The sequence below is a fragment of the Salmo salar genome, chromosome ssa11, assembly GCF_905237065.1.
Source record: "Salmo salar chromosome ssa11, Ssal_v3.1, whole genome shotgun sequence".
NCBI lineage: Eukaryota > Metazoa > Chordata > Actinopteri > Salmoniformes > Salmonidae > Salmo > Salmo salar.
The window spans coordinates 73,099,231-73,119,360 of record NC_059452.1 but is presented as its reverse complement, the minus strand read 5'-3'; the positions used below and the strand labels follow the sequence as shown (position 1 = coordinate 73,119,360).

The 20,130-nt window shown below is 44.6% G+C and overlaps 1 protein-coding gene across 2 annotated transcripts in view; it reads right to left on the bottom strand.

The window, feature by feature from the left end:
• Positions 1-4,688: 4,688 nt before the first annotated feature.
• The window catches only part of LOC106563031 (ceramide transfer protein), a 37,250-nt gene continuing 21,808 nt past the window's right edge, over positions 4,689-20,130 (bottom strand). The window contains exons 4-16 of one of the 2 annotated variants that reach the window (XM_014128236.2): positions 18,870-18,947; positions 14,048-14,155; positions 13,829-13,964; positions 12,857-12,940; positions 12,397-12,647; positions 12,167-12,253; positions 11,954-12,046; positions 11,097-11,192; positions 10,802-10,934; positions 10,600-10,670; positions 10,341-10,469; positions 9,977-10,106; positions 4,689-6,906 (exon numbers count right to left, since the gene is read on the bottom strand). In XM_014128236.2, coding sequence (XP_013983711.1) covers positions 6,779-6,906; positions 9,977-10,106; positions 10,341-10,469; positions 10,600-10,670; positions 10,802-10,934; positions 11,097-11,192; positions 11,954-12,046; positions 12,167-12,253; positions 12,397-12,647; positions 12,857-12,940; positions 13,829-13,964; positions 14,048-14,155; positions 18,870-18,947 — 1,524 coding nt within the window. In that variant the 3' untranslated portion in view covers positions 4,689-6,778. The remainder of the gene's footprint in view (positions 6,907-9,976; positions 10,107-10,340; positions 10,470-10,599; positions 10,671-10,801; positions 10,935-11,096; positions 11,193-11,953; positions 12,047-12,166; positions 12,254-12,396; positions 12,648-12,856; positions 12,941-13,828; positions 13,965-14,047; positions 14,156-18,869; positions 18,948-20,130) is intronic. The other variant, XM_014128238.2, reaches the window with a different exon arrangement.

Here is a 20,130-nt window from a genome sequence, read left to right as displayed (position 1 = left end):
TTGATTCCTTTCCACCTTTCCTTTCCTCTCATAGCTTCCTTTCAGCGCTCCCTTTCCTTTCCTAGCTTCCTTTCCTCATTTCCTTTCTACTGGCTGTGGTTAATCCCTACCACATACATGTGAACTCTTTTACTTTACTAGATTCCTCCTTTCCTTGCTCCCTTTCTTTTCCTTCTTTCTAGCTTAATTTCTTAACTTCCTTTCCTTCTTACTTTCCTCTCTACTGGCTGTGGTTAATCTTAGGAAAGGAGGAAAAGAAAGGGCGCAAGGAAAGGAGGAAAAGGAGCAAGTAAAGGGAGTTAGGAAAGGAGATGAAAGAAGATAGGGAAGGAGGCGCGAAAGGGAGGTAAGGAAGGAAAGGAAGGAAAGGAAGCTAGGAAAGGAGGACAAGAAAGGGAGTGAGGAAAGGAGAAAAGGAATCTAGGAAAGGGGCTGCAGCTGGATATTGTTGATTTATCCCTTCAGTGGGTGCAGGTGCCATATTACATCAGTTTGGGGCAGAAAAATCTAGCCTGAGTAGCAGTAGTAGCTTCCCCCACTCATAACAAACATTGTTCCAACAATGTTTCCCTTGACTTTCTTCAGCATAAAATGTTTGTTTAATAAATAGGGTTTCTTCACAGATTGTGTACATTCATTCAGCATCCATTCGAATAGGCTACAAACAAGCATTTCTGAAATAGAGTACAGTAATCTAAACTGTCAACAGAATGCAGTTTATACTGTAACAAACACATTATGGACATTGTATGCACAGCCAAAGACTGAAAGAATGACTAATATTGTAAAATTATATGAAACAGCCTCACCTGGAGGATGCATAACTTATTGCAGCCTGAATAAACAGTAGGCAATAAAAAATAAAGAGAGTTGCACACTATTTATAAGTTCCCAGAAATGTATTGGGTATACCACCAATGTTTCACCATCACATTTTCTTCTTCAGGGAGGGTGAAAAACTCTAAGCCTAAAGCAGGCAATGTGATGCTGAAACGTGGGTGGTTTACCCAATACATTTCTGGGAGCATAGTGTGTGACTTTTTATTTCTATAGCCTACAGTTTACTTTCAGGTAGTCAGCTCATGCCAGCTAATGCCTTTTACAAGCCTGAAAAACAGACCAATGGTGCTCAAGCCCGGAAACAAAGGAATCTATTCCCATTGGTAGAGACAGGATTAACTTATCTCATAATTGACATAATTTCAATTTCTTTGATTAATAACAAGAATTTTAACCAATGTATATCAAGCACACCTAAATACTTTAAAGTATAGATATATTATCTGACCTACAGTGCCTTCGTAAAGTATTCAGACCCCTTGACTTTTTGCACATTTTGTTAGGTTACAGCCTTATTCTAATATTGATTAAATAGTTTTTTTCTCCCCATCAATCTACACACAATACCCCATAATGACAAAGCAAAAACAGGTTTAGACATGTTTGCTAATTTATAAAAAATAAAAAAACAGAAATATCACATTTACATAAGTAATCAGTACTTTGTTGAAGGACCTTTGGCAGCGATTACAGCCTCAAGTCTTGTTAGGTATGATGCTACAAGCTTAGCACACCTGTATTTTGGGAGTTTCTCCCATTCTTCTCTGCAGATCCTCTCAAGCTTTGGGGAGCGTTACTACACAGCTATTTTCAGGTCTCTCCAGAGATGTTCGATCGGGTTAAAATCCGGGCTCTGGCTGGGCCACTCAAGGACATTCAGCGACTTGTCCCGAAGCTACTCCTGCATTGTCTTGGCTGTGTGCTTAGGATCATTGTCCTGATGGAAGGTGAGCGCTCTGGAGCAGGTTTTCATCAAGGATCTCTGCACTTTGCTCTGTTCATCTTTGCCTCGATCCTGACTAGTCTCCTAGTCCCTGCCCCTGAAAAACATCCCCACAGCATGATGGTGCCACCACCATGCTTCACTGTAGGGATGGTGCCAGGTTTCCTCCAGACGTGACGCTTGGCATTCAGGCCAAAGTGTTGAATCTTGGTTTCATCAAACTAGAAAATCTTGTTTCTCATGGTGCCTTTTGGAAAACTCCAAGTCGACTGTCATGTGCCTTTTACTGATGAGTGGCTTCCTTCTGACCACTCTATCATAAAGGCCTAATTGTTGGAGTCCTGCAGAGATAGTTGTCCTTCTGGAAGGTTCTCCCATCTCCACAGAAGAACTCTAGAGCTCTGTCAGAGTGACCATCAGGTTCTTGGTTACCTCCCTGACAGTTTGGCCGGGCGGCCAGCTCTAGGAAGAGTCTTGGTGGTTCCAAACTTCTTCCATTTAAGAATGATGGAGGTCACTGTGTTCTTGGGGACCTTCAATGCTGCAGAAATCTTTTGGTACCCTTCTCCAGATCTCGACACAATCCTGTCTCGGAGCTCTACGGACAATTCCTTTAGTCATGGCTTGGTTTTTGCTCTGACATGCACTGTCAACTGTGGGCTCTTATATAGACAGGTGTGTGCCTTTCCAAATCATGTCCAATCAATTGAATTTACCAAAGGTGGACTCCAATTAAGTTGTAGAAACAGCTCAAGGATGATCAATGGAAACAGGATGCACCTGAGCTCAATTTTGAGTCTCATAGCAAAGGGTCTGCATACTTATGTAAATAAAGGGTTTCTGTTTTTTTTTTTATACATTTGCAAACATTTCTAAAAACCTGTTTTTGCTTCGTCATTATAGTGTATTATGTGTAGATTGATGAGGAAAACAATTCATTTTAGAATGATGTGGAAAAACTCAAGGGGTCTGAATACTTTCCGAATGCACTGTACATGGGCAAAGAATCACAGGACAGTCATCTTTCCACGGAAATGTACTTCCTAAATAGGCCTATGATTAGGCTATAGTTTACTACATTGCCTAGAAATACGCCTAAATATTGATCACCCATATTTCTCAGTCTGAAAATCTTTCCACTCCTAAAAGGTAGGTTATAAAAATAGCTCAAGAGAAAGTGCAAGTCTCTCCAACTCTGCTCTCTTCAAACTACATCTAGCATATTGGCTGATATTGCCCAGTAATACAATGTAAGGGCCATGTGAGAATCTATTTTTGCACATTTGATATTGCTTATTAAAGGGCACAAAATTGCTGGGACCGTGGCTGGCAAGTGAGCTGTGTCAAATACGCCTAAAATAACATTGCTGGACAACCGTTGGGACCAGTTCTTGCAGAAGCTAGCTGGTGCGGGCAGGATGAAGAAATCTTCCCGCAGACTTTTACTGTGCACCATGACAGTGAAGCCTGTAATGTTAGAGCTGTTTATTTACATTTATAATTATATATATTTACAATTTATTACTGTGTCACTGTGAAAAGTAGGGAATTGGCTAGGGAAACTGACAGATCAGTAACGTTACATTGGCATACTGAGTAATACAACTCACATTGCACTGAAAAAACATCAGAATATCAAATCTTCAATCGTTTGGCTGATGGTTTCATCATTTGATTCAGGTCTAGTTTGATTAAGGCAAAAATAATAACAAATGTAATCCAACTTTTGGCCAGCTCTTTCTCTAACAGTACATCAACTGGCGAAAGCTTGCCAAGTTTTTTTACTTCTGAAACGTGACAAAAAAGAAGCTACAAAACGTCCATACAAACAACGGCTGTTAGACAACAATAATCACCATCGGACAGATAACTAGAGGCTAGAGCTGCCCTGGCTGTGGTAGCTACTCACTAGCGTAGCTTATTCATTCACCTCAGTCGAGAGGGGATGAAACATTAGCTAAAGTTACGTCAGTTACAATATTAGCTCAGCACTGCAAACACTAGTTTAGTTTTTTTCTTTTGTTAAGTTAAACAGCAGTTACCTTGCCAGCTACATCAGTTAACTACAGAGTAGCCCGTTTCTGTTCTTTTTACATCTCGTGAAAGAGTGCAACGCATACACTGAATGCTCAACTCTCCCGTGCTGGTCCAGCCAGCGTTCCAGAAGCTTTGCCTTCAGGTGTCCGCGTGGTCCTAAATCCAGTCGGATAAACACTCTGAACAGCCTACCCGACCGCTCGGTGGCGTCTGCATGGTCCTAAAGCACACCATTGCCTTGTTTTGGATCACATTCCAATGATAGAACTGGGGGGGACAAAAATGCAATTTCAGAATGTGTGTGTGTGTGGGGGGGCGCATGTCCCCAGTGAGGTGCCACCCTGGCGGTAAAAACCATGAGCTCACACACACGTCACCTGATGTGTGTTTACCACCACCATTTATCTGCAACTAGTGGTCTGTAGTGTAATTGCCTGAATATTACCAGACTATAAGATACACCCAAATTGGCTCCAACAATAGACATTTACTTTATTTATTGGACAATGACAAGGTTTCATGATTGCAATTAATTTTTTTACAAAGTAAAGTAGCTCGCTAGTGGCCTATCGATTGTTGGGACACTTGGCCTTACGGCTTATGTCGGAATCCATGTCACTGTCAACTGGTTTTCTACTCAAATGTATTTTGTCACAAAAACAAACACTAATGCAATATGTTTCCAATCAAAACCTTAACTGATTGGCTTTCTGTATAATTAGTGAAATCCTGAGTTTTTAGAACCTGAGAGAAGAGGGAAAACAATGATTCAAAGCACACCAAACTGGAGAAATGTCAAACATTTCTTTCTAAACAGGACTAAATAAGTGCCACAATTTCACAGTACAGTTTAGTCAATCCCAACAGCTTTAGCGTGAACACTTTTATTTACACAATTTTCCAAACATTTTACATTCAGTGCAAATGTAACTTCATTCGTAGAAGAGGGACAACTTATTGGGACAGTTTGCGAGACCCACATTATGCTGATTCCAGGACTAAATTGTATGTAGAACATGCTTTTAGTCCAGAAGTAGGCTCAATCTGGGAGTCTGGGAAACCAGCCTTTAAAATGTCTTTCTAACCAGGTATTTCTCCACGTGGCTTTATACATTAGTCTAGAAATAATTTATTGGACTTCTTCACAAAGGGGTGAACATAAAGGTAAAATCACTTGACCAAATCAAGGATCAGTTGGAATGAAAGCCAGCATACAGGCCACACCATCATCCTCTAAGAATTTGAACCAATCTCTCAATTGGGCAGAAAAGTTGATTGGCATATAGCTCCTCCAATGACCTGGCCTTTCGGTGAACATCAGTTTCTGCTGACTGCAATATCACAATGTTTGAATTAAAAAGGTATGAAATTAATTTAGATATCGTATTAACCCCTTAGTTTCATATAAATAGGTAGTCTGAAATTAAAGACAAGTCTTCACTGTGTGGAGACCATCATTGTTTTCACTGAAGTACCCAGCAGGCGACAAAGCCTCAGTCTGCTGTAAAATGTAGAAACTGTCTAAACGGAGGGCCGAGTGTCTGGGGGTTTTCGCTCCTCCCTTGATTGATTAATTAATTAAGGTCACTAATTAGTAAAGAACTCTCCTCACCTGGTCCTCTAGGTCTTAATTGAAAGGAAAAACCAAAAACCTGCAGACACTAGGCCCTCCATGGAATGAGTTTGCCACCCATGCCTTGCTTAAAAAAGGACCTCCTTACTTCCTCCCTTCCTACTAATAACAGCCCTGACATCATTCTGATTGGATAAGGGTCAAGTTTCAGGTTTCCACTCAGTCATATCAGGGATGGCAGGAGGGAAAGGGACGATAGTCAGGTATTGGAACTAGGCCCCTGGCACGTCTCTAGTGATTTAATATGGGTGTACTGTCTATCAGCACCCTCTCCCCCTACCCAAAACGTATTGTATCATCTCCCCCAGTCTAAGGCATAGAGTCAATTCAGTCACAAAAAGCATTTGCAAACATTTTTACAGCTGGCTGTGAAGCAGAAATGGTTGTTGACATTATATACAATCATAATCCAGATATCTAAAATCGAAAGTGTTATAGTGTAACATTGAAACCCAAGTACAACCCCAAAATAAAGAAATGTGAAGATAATACATTTTCAATATTTGAAAATAAAATAACTTTTAGCCTCGTCCCTCCATCAGTACCAGCAAAGTAGTGTTTTCACCAGAGAGACAGAACAAAAAGTCTTATGTCATAGGGGTCATAGTTCAATGACAGCCTTCTGGAATTTTGTCGTTTTTTGTTTCTTACAAACAAGACGATCATTCTGGAAAAAAGGCGATCCGATTTTGTTGTACTAAGACAATTAGCAGCGTGAGAATAAGCTGTAACCACTGATTATTATAAAAAGCTAAATCAACACAAAATAGGAACAAACTCCATCTCTTAAAAAAGGACTACAAAAAGCAGGACTAAAATAGAGTAATGTTTTGTCTTCCAGTCTTGAAAACGGCTTTCTTATAAATTTCTTATGACATATACATACATTTATATATTATATTAATATATCTCTGCCAGAAAAGGGAACGCAATTGACATTTTCTTACAGGTCTTTCTGCATTAGCTAATGAAACTAGCATGGGAGCTAGCATAAGAACTAGCATGAGAATTAGCAAAGGACCTAGCATAAGACCTGGCGTAGGAAACTAGCATGAGAGCTAGTATAGGAAACTAGCATGAGGAGCGAGCTAGTATAAAGAACTAGCATGAGGTATAGAATGGGAAACTAGCATTGAAGTTAACATGAGGCCTTATATTGAAGCTAGCTGAAGACCGAGCAAGAGAGCTCGCATGGAAGCTAGTCTGAAAAGGCCTAGCTGTACCCTAGCACTTAGCATGAGGGCTAGCTAGAGTTGGGTTGCAATGGTACACAATGTTCGGAACAGTCTGTTGTGTGGACAGGGGTGCTGTGAGTCCTGTGAGACTCAGAAGAGGATAGGTTTCCCGGCTGTCTTCTCCTGGACATAGCTGGTGAAGCGTTTGAGGAACTTGGGGTACTCCCTCTTGGCCACAGCCCTCAGAACTGATGCAGGAGCCCAGCCTCCCGGGTTCACTGTGACAGACAGGAAGAGGAAATGCACGTTACACAGGATATCACAGAGAACAGTTGAATTCACAACACCTTCATATTTAATTAGGGCTGTCAAACGATAAAGAATCAAGTTAATCACATGGTTTTCTGTGGTTAACTACTTGCCTCAGTACAAATATCTCCTATAGTCACCCCTGGTGGAGTGGGTGCGTACACCGCTAGGTAACCCTTGCTGCTATATGCTAGAGAGATAGCCTCCACAATCCAGTGGGAGAGATGCTGCTTAGGGAGTGCCATGCTGCGAGTTGGATTAGTAAAACAGGTCACATAACCGGATATTCTGGGTCCGTTCAATCTACGTGCGTAAAGCTCACAAAGGACACAGGCCATGTAACCTCTGCTGTTCTTGAGAAGCAAACGGTGGAGGTGAAAAAATTATAGCTCAAAAGCTAAGGACCTGTAGGACATATCCATGACTTGCCAAACCTGCCCATTTGGACGCAACATCCCCTTAGTCGCCCCGGGCGAACTGAGTACCTGATAACGCGGAGGTCTCCAAAACGTTCAGTTGAGGCCAAAGCCATGAGCAGAGAGGTTTTGCAGGAGAGGTGAGCAGAGAGGTTTTGCAGAGATCCAGATTCCAGAGGCTCACACAGTGCATCCAAAACCAGCGCCAAGTCCCATGTAGGTTGAGATCGGGTTGAGACGACGTACACCTTTCAGGAACTGCACAACCAGGACTGAGATAGCAGCCATGTACACTTAACGTGGAGAATGCCCGTCCCTGCTCGAAAAGCTCCTGTAGGAACATAAGGATGAACCTCAGAGAACACCGAAATGGAAGTCCTTTATCTTGACACCAGAGCTCAAAATGCTTGCCACTTATACGTATACAGCCCTCTCGTGGAGGCCGCCCTTGCAGACTGAATGGTAGCAATAACATTCGGAGGTAAACCTCTAGCTATCAGATTGGCACTCAGGGGCCAGGCCCGTAGGAACCAAATCTCCGGCCTCGCTTGCCAAACCTGCTTGTGCTCCTGGGACAACAGGTCCCTGCACAACGGTCTTCACCTAAAAGGCGAATGATCTCAGCGAACCAAGGCTGCCTGGGTTACAGGGAGCCACAAGTGAGTCTAGCTCGAGACCCAGAAACAGAATGTGCTGTGATGGCGTCAGACAGCTCTTTTTCTGGTTTCTTATGAAGCGTAGAGACTGAATACGGGACAGTAGCATGGATGTGTATAACACCGTTTGCCCCCTCGATTCTGCCACCACCAACCAATCAGCTGTAATAGCCGGCGGCTCGTGAGCTTTCTGAGTTTGTAGACTGAGGTGCTCGCTGAGGGCACGTAGGTCTAGAATGGGACGCAAAGTCCCTTCCCTTTTCGGAACCAGGAAATACCGTCTGTACCAGCCATCCTGGATCTTCGAGAAACCATTTGGATTGCCTGCTTCTGGAGACGGGAGGACCTTTCCTACCTCAAAACGGGTGCCGAGGCCTCAGGAACAGCCGACGTGGTGAAGCTGCAGAAGCGTGGGGGATCCACAACAAATTGTAGCCTGTACCATGACGTCACTGTTCGGACGATCCAGGGCGACAGTGCGCATGCTTGCCATTGGTCGGAGCAGACAGCGAGCCTCCCGTGAAGTGCCATCGGAAAGGGTGTGACACCACCTTGTGGACTAGGAGAGATTGCTTATTCTTCCATTTTCACCACTCTTGTGAAAAGTGTGTCTGAACGTGGAGAAGGAACACTTTTCATCAAACTCACATGCGAGAGAGAACACTTTTGTCACATGACCGCTATGGAACTTGAGGTTGAAAAGAATTTTATGTACCAAGGTTTCCCTAAAGCTCGGCCCACTCTGGGTACAAGGGCTCCGGAGATCAGTGACGTACCCCGATTACCGCCTAAACCGGTAAGATGCGTTCCGGTAAAAAATGTAAAATAGACCCAGTGAAAAAAAACATCATGGAGGTTACACTACTGACCAGTCAAAGGTACTGGCGACAAAGCGCCTTGTAACCTAGCTTGGAATGGTAACCTTTAGGGGTGATTCATAATCAAATCTAATTCCCAGGAATGAAAAGCGCTAAACTGGAGAAAGACCGCTCATTTCAGGGTTCATATGAACCACCTAGACCGTGTGGGACAATAGCATCGTTGTGTCCAACCCTGCTTGTTCCCTCAACTCCGCTACCAACCACCAATCGCCTACAGGGCCCATAACCTGCATCCCTGGACACCTCATACGGACTAGTGAGCTAAAGGCAGGAATCCACAATAAATCCCAGTGATGAACCACCCATGGGGTAGGATGCCTCCTTGTGGACACAGAGCAAATTGCCCAATTTATTACTTCCACGCTGGGGAGATTGATGAACCCTGTGAACATCATGGAATGCAGGGTGCCAGAGGGTAATTAAACATGGACAAACTTCCAAAACACGTTGTGCTTCCGTGAGACTGTGTAGCCTGCATGAAGCCCGGCTGACTCAGTGCCCCGTTTGCTGTAATAAAAAGTGGGGGGGGGGCACGGTCATCGCAGCTGTGTTTTTGTGTAGCGGTGCAGCTGCTCAGGGGGGCTACGCGCAAAAGCCTGCTCTATGTAATCCCTCCAACTCCAGGAACTTAAAATAGGAATAGGGTTGCCATAGCGCTGGGGGAATGTTAATAAGCTTCATTCACCGGAAGTTATGCATGCTAGCGGACGTTAGCCAGGAGGCTCTTTGGTCTAAGCTAGCTAGCCTCTGACCGCAGCGCGGCCCATTTAGAATAACCAAGAGACTTAACGCTACATATACTAAACAAGAGAGCTACCCCAAGCAACGCCACCGCGGGGAGGCAGGAATAGCTAGTAGTAGCTAGCTTGCCTCGGCGCTTGTTGGCTTGCCTAACATTCACTAACCCTATAACATTAACCCGGACCCTAACCTTATTATTCCGGAAAAGGAAGTCACTCAAATCCTAATTGAAGAATACGTAGTTACTGGCAATGTACTACATGGCTATTGTAATACTGCTTATTTTGTCCGTTCCAGCATGGCCATCTCTAGTGCCTATTAGAGCGGTTAAAGAGGTGAGCTCACCATTTGCGACATAGGTGATTTTACAGGTAAGGTTGTCTCTGCTGATCTCTCTGTCGCCCTCTGGTGGGCTAACCAGGGTCTGGCATATCATGGCAATGTTGATTTTGGCACGAACACACCTGTTGGTGGGCTGCAGGGCGACAATGACATGGAGGAAGATCAATTACAAGCATAGGAGATTCTTACCAAGTTTAATATTTTAATTAAGCATCATTTTGTTGTCATTATTTGGGTTGTCCCATTGAGACAAAAATATTTATTGCCAGAGAGACCTGGCCAAAGACAGACATGAATAAGAGTTTAATTAATCAATACAACATCCAAAAATCTTTGAGCTCATAAGTGGTAGGATGGGTCAAATGACCTGGGCGTTGTCGTGGTCCACAGAGAAGTTGCAGACCAGCCAGGTGTCTGGGTCGTTCTCATTGTTAGCCAGGATCTTCCTCATAGCAGACAAGTACAGCACGTCTCTCTGGGATGCTGGCCACACCCTCTGCAATACAGTTCACATGTATGCTTTACATCACAAGTCTTCAGGTTTTGGCTTTGTCTCCTTCCTTTAAAAACCCAATCGTTTCTCAGAGCCCATAGATTGTGTGTGTGTTTTATACGTTCCCTCTTACTTTGTGTGTCTGATAGACGATTACAGCATTGTCCGATAACATCTCCACAACGTTGAAGTTCTCAATGGTGGCTGAATGAATGAAAAGAGAGACGAACAGAGAAACAAATTAGAACATGTCCACTAAAAATAAGGAACATAGCAAGAAATGACAGAATTTAAAATACTGCTCCACTATATTACATTGTTCAGATGAGACTTACTCTCCCAGTCGTTGCGTACGTTCGTGTCCCAGAAGTAGTGACACAACTCATGTCCCGTGACTCCCTTCACAGAGTGGGTGGCCTTCAGGGGGTCCAGGACAATACCATTCTCCTCTACCTCCCTCCTGTACACCTACACAAAACAGAGAGGGGTACCGTGGTTACTACTTTACTTCAACTATGGGATTGAAGACAGAATGGCTTAGTTGAAGTGCTGGCAACACAAAGGTTCTTTCATTCACATAAGGCACATGCATAAATCAAATCACTGCTCTCTCTCTCTCCTCCCTCCTACCTTCATCTCCCCCTCCTCAACCACCAGCTGCCAGTTGGCGTCCCCGCCCATATCCTGCAGCGAGTAGGTCATGTGATTCTGCACCATCTCCTCCACCTATTAAAAGCAACCAGGAAGAGGAACAGGAGGGACAGATGGGGTTAAATGTCAGATGGAAATAACAGCTCACTGACAAACACAAACGTGTTAAAGAAAAGACAAACCACCAATTGTACTGTGGTGAGGTAACAGCTATGACATGCAAACTGCAAAGGCCAGTCAATCTCTGTACTAACAGAAAGACAAAAGCATGCTAGCTAAATATAGTGTAGTGACTCAGGGTGGCAACCAATAATATCATGCAGGGGTGGGCAATTCCAGTCCTCGAGGGCCTGATTGGTGTCACACTTTTGCCCCAGCTAACACACCTGACTCCAATAATCATCTAATCACAATCTTCAGTTTAGAATGCAATTTGATTAATCAGCTGTGTTTGCTAGGGATGGAGAAAAAGTGACATACCAATCAGGCCCTCGAGGACTGGAGTTGCCCACCCAGGTAAGAAAGCAGCTAGACAGATGCGATGGGGGGGCGGGGGGCAGTAAGTCAGCCAGTAGTGGAGGGGGCGCTATTGCTCTGCCACGAAGTGCAAGGGGGGGGGCAGTGAGTATCAGAGGACAGTGACTATGGGGCTACAGGGAGGATGAGAAGAAAGAGGGATGAGGAAGGAAAACAAGAGGACACACAACCAAAAAAAAAAAAAAAGAGTGAGATAAGGAAGGAGAAAAAGATGAGAGGGGGGAAAGGAAGAGAGAGAGAGCATAGCGTGATGGTGACTGTTCAAGTAACGTGTTCATGGACTAAATGAGGTGAATTACCTTGTCAGCGAATCTGTGTGATCCTATGGTGGAGTAGACATCTCCCGGGGGAACTGGACTGGATCTCTGTATCCTCGACTTCTCGGTGTGAGACTAGAGACACACGGCCAGGATGAAACACTCAATGTAATACGAAGATTGATCATTATTATCATAGAATTGGATTTCATCTCTATCAATAGAAGCGGAGGAATTTTGCCCTGGCTCCTGTACCTGTTCCTCCATCTTGTCTTGCCTGTCAAGAGCTGCTTCAACGGCATCGAAAAACTCATCCTCATTGATCAGGCTGTTAGGCCCCTCCTGGAGGAAGAGGAGAGGGAGGAGGAAAAGAAGGATAAGAAAAGGGAAGAGCAACACGGCGCTCATTACCTAGTGAGAACGGGAATGACAGGTGTCTTTTTCCACCTGGCTCAAAACCATCAGAACCGACCCAGTCGTCTCACCTCGTAATCAGGCCCTCCAAAGTGAGACTTCTTCTTGAGCTCAGAGAGAGCGGAATGGTAGCCCTCCTCTATCCTCCTCCTCTTCTCCGTCTCCTTGTCCAGTCTCTTCTGCCAGCTGTCCTCTCTCTTCACCATCAGGTCGATGCAGTGGGACAGGGTGGACAGGATCCCAGCTGTGGTGGCCTTAAACGTGATCGCCTCGCCCTTAAAGTCTATTCCATTGATGCCCTTAGGGCTCAGAGATCGGAACACTGCACAGAGGAATGTGTGTGTAAAAACACGTTTTAACATAGCTAGGTGTTTTGAAACATTTATTTCATGCTTACTACGTACATACACACATGGACTAGAAATTGTTTTTCATTTTCAACAATGGTTTTCAAAAGCACAAATAGCCTCAAAAAGGTTGAACCTGGCAAGCCATGTAACCTTTCCATAGAAGTGATTCTACTGTACTCACGCTTCTCCTTGCTACCGTTGTTGTTGTGGATGAACTCTCCGTCTGACCGAGTGTTGGGGAAATCATCCTCATCATCCTCAACAACTAGAGAGAGAAGGAGGGAGAGAAAAAGAGGGAACGAGAGCGCGAGAGGGAGAGAGAGAGATCGGCAATCGTCAAACAGTAGTACACCAGTCCCGACAAAGCCCCTGCAAAGAGTCATCAATAGAGCCCGAGTAGTGCCAAGAGTCGCCTATGCAGCCACCCAGCACGGCACGCTAACAGAACTCTACTGTCCTCAGAACAACAACAATGGCCTGGCCTCTTAGGAGTAAGGGATGGACGGACTGAGGGAGGGGGCATGAGAGGAGGGAACGAGGAAGGGATTTGATGGGTAACAAAGGAACGGTTTGATTGTTCGTGGTCATCCAGAGCCGTCGTTCGGCACGGTGACAAAGCGCAAACTCCACCATGAGCAAATGTTCTGGCTGCAGACAGAGAGAGGGGGAGAGAGGTTGAGAGGGGGAGAAAGAAAGGGGGAGAGAGAGAGAGGGTGAGAGAGAGGGGGAGTGGAGGAAGAGAATGAGAGGGAGGGTGAGAGAAAGAGAGAGTGAGGAAGGGAGAGAGAGGGAAAGTGAAATGACTGCATCTCAATGAGGGGGCTGACGGAAAACATTCCGTTGAAGATTCTGCAAATGTTTCCCCAAAGCACATGCTTAGCATTTCTGCTGGGAACACCAAATAACGTTTAGAGGCATTTTGTGGCACTTTGCCATTGTTTTTTGAGGTAGCTGTTGAGGTGTTTTCTGTTCATTTGCAAGTCAAGCAATATGTAGGAAGGAACGTGTTGGTTTTGCTGTCACAGAGTGCATGTGGAAGCATCTTCCTCCACGGTTACACAAAGGATCGTAGACCTGTGGCTGTCCAGCACTTAAGGTTTTATTGTCTGACATAAGCATCTGATTGATTGACTGATTAATTAAATCGTCTTACCTTTGTCTCTCTGCAGCTCGTCCTTGGAGACAGCGTCGGAGCAGCCGTCAAAGTATTTCTGCAGCGTGTCCACCTGTCTGCACAGGATGTCTCTGAACGTCTCCATCTCTGCCAGCTTCTCTCTCAGGCTGTGACCCTTTCGGATCCAAACAGAGGAACGGCAAGGTCAGCAAACACTCTGCGTGTGTGTGTGTGTTTGTGTGTTAGGTCAAGTCTCACCTTGAAGGAGGATGTGGAAGTGGCAGAGTAGCCGCTGGTAGCAGACGTGAGAGATAGCATGGAGCCATGTCTCCTCAGACTGGGTTCTGACCCATACCCAGACTCTGCCTAGACACAGGGAGGGAGAGAGAGAGAGACGTTAACGATGTGGATATATACTTATCTGTTATCAACTTAACACATTAGCCAAACATGAAGTGTCCTAAGCGTTTCGTCAGCAGCAGCATGGGGAGGTGACATACAAGTCACCGTATCACGCCACTATATCTACCACCACATGTAACACACCTAAACTCACCCATCACCCAGTCAGACAGACCCATGGTGTATTCAGTCAAACACTTCCGACAGTAAACATCCTGATCCCCCAAGCACCTTCCCCGCTACTTGTCACACTGGGACAGAGTTAAACACTCTCCGTCCCCATTTCTGTTCTCCGTTTGTCCCATCCCTCCCTCTATCCTTTCCTCCCAATCAATCACTTCCTGTGTTTCTGACAAGTCATGAATCAAATGTAACTTCCTCTGTGATTAGGTAACGACACATTTTCCCATGACTATTTCTTCTGTGTGCATGTTATTCACGTGTCTTTTCATATGTCCACGGTTCTACGGGTGTGGTAAACAAGGTTTAGCTAATACATCTTGTTTAAGAAAATGTGTTATAACGCCGCTATACTTCACTTGAAAACAACGTCCAGTCTTCCCTGTGGCTCAGTTGGTAGAGCATGGTGTTTGCAATGCCAGCATGGTGTGTGCAACGCCAGGGTTGCGGGTTCGATTCCCACGGGGGGCCAGTACAATTTTTTTTATTTTTCTTTAAATGCATGAAATGAAATGTATGCATTCACTACTGTAAGTCACTCTGGATAAGAGCGTCTGCTAAATGACTAAAAATGTAAATGTAAAAAATGTAAAATCTTCTACCACCCCTGTGTTTCAGAAGTGTGTGCGCAACAACATCACCCTGACCACACAGAGACTTCTCTCTATGACCCTGACACAGCAACACAGTGGGACCATGGCAACAGTGACCACGGCGACCATGGAACACTGTCACAGAATGGAGTATTGGGTGACATCCTCTAACAGAGGATAGAAGCTCTCTGGTCTCTACAGCTCTGACTTCTTACCTAACCCCGATACTTAAAATAGAGAGAGCGAGCAAGGTGGGAAAAGAGGGAAGATCTGTCTGGAGAGGACATAGTGATTCACCCTGTGTGAATTAGCACTCAGAAAAGAGTACAGACACTGTGTGGGGCCATAACACAGGGTTAAGGGTTCAAGTGGAACCGAGCCCTGTAGCCTAGTTAAGTATTTCCAACGAAGATGAAGACGGCATGTGCTTCCATTCTTCACCACCAGGTGGGAGACTGTTCCCATGGGTGCTGCCTAGCCCTGCATCACCCACCCAGAGCTTACTGTCGGTCAATGACCAGGAGTAACCATTTTCCTGCCTCCACCAGAGCTTTCAATACTACTGTCGCCCTCTCAGCTGTACCCATTTCAACAATGACCGTTCAATACAGCCGCCATCTGCCAAATCGCAGAGCTGCTATTGAATATAATGCAGTTTCTTATCTGGTTGGTTGATAAAGACAATCGCCCACAGGATCAAAGAAGCCAAAGAAGCGGTGTGTTTGATATCAGTCTATACAAACACATTCAACAGAAATTGTATTTTCATTTTTTTAAACTAGACAAGTCAGTTCTTATTTTACAATGACCGCCTACCCCGGCCAAACCCTCCCCTAACCCGGATGACGCTGGGCCAATTGTGCGCCGCCCTATGGGACTCCCGGTTGTGATACAGCCCGGGATCGAACCCGGGTCTGTAGCGTTACAGTGCCTTAGACTGCTGTGCCACTCAAGAACCAAGAAAGATGGGGAAGAGAGAGACGGAGAGAGAGGAGAGAGAGGGAGAAGAGGACAGAGAGGGAGAAAGAGTAAATATGCAATGCCCCGAGTCTGAATATAACTTAAACACACACATTGCTACAGTACTAAAACGTCTGTGTCGATGTGTGTGTGTGAGAGAGAGAGAGATGTGGACTGATTATTTAAAACTAGCTGTCTCTCAAGGAATACTAACAGATAAGAATATTTTACAGGACAGACGTGGAACTTTCCATACAATCACACCCAGACCATGTTGACTCATGAAGCAAAGAGCAATACATAATATTATTTACTATATACATTTTTAAATTTTTTTTTTACATTTTAGCCCTCACCAGATTGTTTTTCCTCTAGCGAGAGTTGACACTTTGCTGTGAGTCTGAAGAGTGATCAGAGGGAGACAGATTGCGAGGGAGAGAGAGGGGGACAGAAGGGCCTCCTCACAGGCCGAGAGTTTCTGACTGGTGACTCACTGTGGGGAGAAGGTGTGGTGTAGTGTGTGTGTGTGTGTGACTCATTCCTTCCTGCTCTGGCTGAGTCAGAGGGTCACCCTGGGGCTGGGAGGAACAAGAGGAAGGGGGAGAGTGTGACAGAGGGGTTTCCCAAAACCCACTGCCAGGAATGACTAGCATGTGTCAGGAGGAGAGGAGAGAGCGAGGAAAGGAGGGAGGGAGAGAAGAAAGCCTTCCGCATGCGTCGGTTCAGCTGGCGCCCATCCTAGGCGAACCCAACGAGTGTTCTCGCATACTCCCTGAAAAGACCTTCGCTTGAAAAAACGAGAAAAAAAGCTGCAAAAGTTTCGTTTTTCCCATCTTGAGATGTTGTAGGCAGTATACACTTCCTCAAAATAGTCTGAATTCATCTAAGATAACCCAAGAAATTTGTCATACATTTTTACGCAATTTTACATGAAGATGTTTGGTGCAGTATTTCTCAAGGGGAAAAATGTGCATGAAAACATTCGTCTCTAATTGAATGACAAACACTTATTGAAGAATCCCTACGGTTGACCAATCACCGACGAAGGGGGCATAGACTTCAGCATGCCTCGAGACAAAATGTGTGCACGAACAGCTGAAAAAAAACCTTAAAGGGATACTTCGGGATTTTGAGAATGATGCCCTTTTTTCCTTCTTCCCCAGAGTCAGACGAACTCGGCGGATACCATTTGTATGTCTCTGCGTGCAGCTTGAAGGAAGTCGCTAGCCGGCACTAGTGCAACGGCTAACTAGCATTAGCGCGCTAGCAGATACCCATTGACTTCCAGTCATTGTGCGGGCTTTGGCTGGCGAAATTTCCTTCATACTGGACTCATTGTCAAAATCCCCAAGTATCCATTTAAGGGTGGCTACTCTGCCTTCAAGAACAAATTCAGCATTATGTTCTGAAGCATTAGTGTCCGACACCACATACAAACACAATGTTCACTATTTAAATATGTTCATTACATGGTCATAGGACAAGGTCTACCATTTGTTCTGCTGTGTTCCGGGCTCTCACAAACACCCTTTCCTTCAAACTATCTGCGACCTCACAACTAGGCTTGGGCAGTATGCCGTATATCAGGGTATTTAGCCACGGGATGGTTTTTCAAAACCGTCCAAACTATTTGATGTTTTTCAATAAAATGTGAATATATGTAGCAATTTTTTTAAACACCTGCAGTCAACTTGCGCAATACGTTAAGAGATAAAAACATATTGCTTTCTTCATTTCACTGGTCACATTATGAAGCGTGCCGTAGTTCCCCAGAACAGTTGAGCCAGTCACGTGTTTGTTTGTAAATAGCACAACGGGAGACTGCGGGAGCTGGTGAGTCCGTAGTGTTCGATCTATCAGCGAGTCTCTGCTGAGCGGCGCACATGAGGTGATGAAGTTACGCTTGTATGCAATTCACTAGTAAAATCTTTGCCATCAGATATCTTAGATTGGTTTTTTGCCAAAGAGCTCTGGATGAGTTGTCTGTACAGTTGCCATTTTTCCCTGTGCTTCCTACTAGCGTTTTTTCCCCTCCTTCGTTCTTCTCCCCTCTGCTTCATGTACACATGCTGCTCGTCCTTCAGAAAAGCATCACAACTTTGTTCACTAGCACAATTTCTCTCGTTCACTTCGGCTTGTGGTAGCTACTAGCTAAGCTTGTATAACTTTGAGCTGAATTTGCCTGTCTTTGGAATTAGTTTGTTTGTTTTCACTTGTTAGCATTTAGCTAACAGTGTATGTGATTTCACTATTAGTTTGTGCTCATTTTGTTAGCATTCTGGTAATCGAGGCCCAATGGGCTTTTATTGCATTTTTAGCGCCCCCTTGTTTGCTATGCCAGTAATACCGTAAATCCCACCAAAGTCTTCTCACAACCCATTACCATTGCGTAAGCATATCCCTTCCCTAGAAGATAGCCTCAGACTGTCAGTAAGGAATCCCTTCTGTCTATTATTGTCCTCCCACTCATACACTCTTCCTCCTCCACATCTTGCCTCTCCCCCACCCTTCCTCTCTATCCTACACTCTATGCTAATCCATCCACAACTCCCTCTTTCACCCTCCCTCTCTTCCTCCTCCCTCCCTCCCTCCCTCCCTCTACCCCCTCTCTGATGAGTAACAGGACCTAATTCCAGAAGGATCAGAGCGTCTTTGGAAACATTTATAAACTGGATCAGTGATGCAGAGCCCTGTACAAGCTATTACTGCGTATGTGCATGTGTCAGTGAGAACCCCTCCCTTGGAACTTTATCCTTTAACACCGGAGTGTAAACAATAGGTGCCACTCATTACCTGACCTGCTTTCAATGGTGAGAACAGAAAATGACAAGTCTGGATAAAGCGCGCACACACACACACACACACACACACACACACTAGATTGAGGGCACTGTGCTAAATGGTAGTAGAACACACAGTAGCTGGTTTAGTATAGGTAGACTTGCCATTAAACACACTGCTGCTGGAGGGACTAGTGATGTCCTCTGGATGACTCCACTGTCTATCCTCCCCTCTCTTAGACTCTGATAGAAACACACACACACAGGTAAAACACACACAACTGTAACAGGGAGTGAGTGCTAGGTTGATACGAAATGAATGAAACAACTCAACCATCTACACTGAACCAAAATATAAACGCAACATGTAAAGTGTTGGTCTCATGTTTCATGAGCTGAAATAAAAAAAGTTTTCCATATGCACAAAATGCTTATTTCTCTCAAATTGTATGCGCAAATTTGTTTACATCCCTGTTAGTGAGCATTTCTCCTTCGCCAAGATAATCCATCCACCTGACAGGTGTGGCATATCAAGAAGCAGATTAAATAGCATGATCATTACACAGGTGCACCTTGTGCTGGGGACAATAAAAGGCCACAAAAATGTTCCGTTTTGCCACACAACATTGCCAAAGATGTCTCATGTTTTGAAGGGGCATGCAATTGGCATGCTGAATGCAGGAATGTCCACCAGAGCGGTTGCCAGATAATTTAAATGTTAATTTCTCTACCAACGTCGTTTTCAACCGGCCTCACATCCGCAGACTACGTATATGGAGACGTGTGGGTGAGCGGTCCGCTGATGTCAACGTTGTGAACATAGTGCCCATGGTGGCAGTGGGGTTATGGTGTAGGCAGGCATAAGCTACGGACAACGAACACAATTGCATTTTATCGATGGCAATTTGAATGCACAGAAATACCGTGACGAGATCCTGAGGCCCATTGTCGTGCCATTCATCTGCTGCCAGCTCATGTTTTAGCATGATAATGCACAGCCCCAGACCTGCCAACCCTGTCGCGTGTGGCAAATTGTGCTTTGACAAACATTATGGATCACACGTGGTTCAGTTCAGTCCTCTGAAAAGGTATTTTACAAAACAGAAATAAAAAAGATTCATACTGCTAAGTACAGGACATATAAAATAAATATATGTTTTGTGGAATTAGCACAGATTGTCTATGTTTATTCCATTAAATGTACAGTGTAGAATGGAGATAAGTATCTATAATGTTTTTCTTAGCACATGCCCCCAAGTTTAGTCTCTATAGTAGAAGAAAGCTTGTCACCTCTCAAACAGGGCCAATCACAAGTATTGGCTTTTTAGACACGGTTCCTAATCAACAAATAAAAGCAAATCATTTTGAAAACATAAAAACAAATGATCGCGTCGACACAGACTGCAAACTGGCTACACAAAGCTTA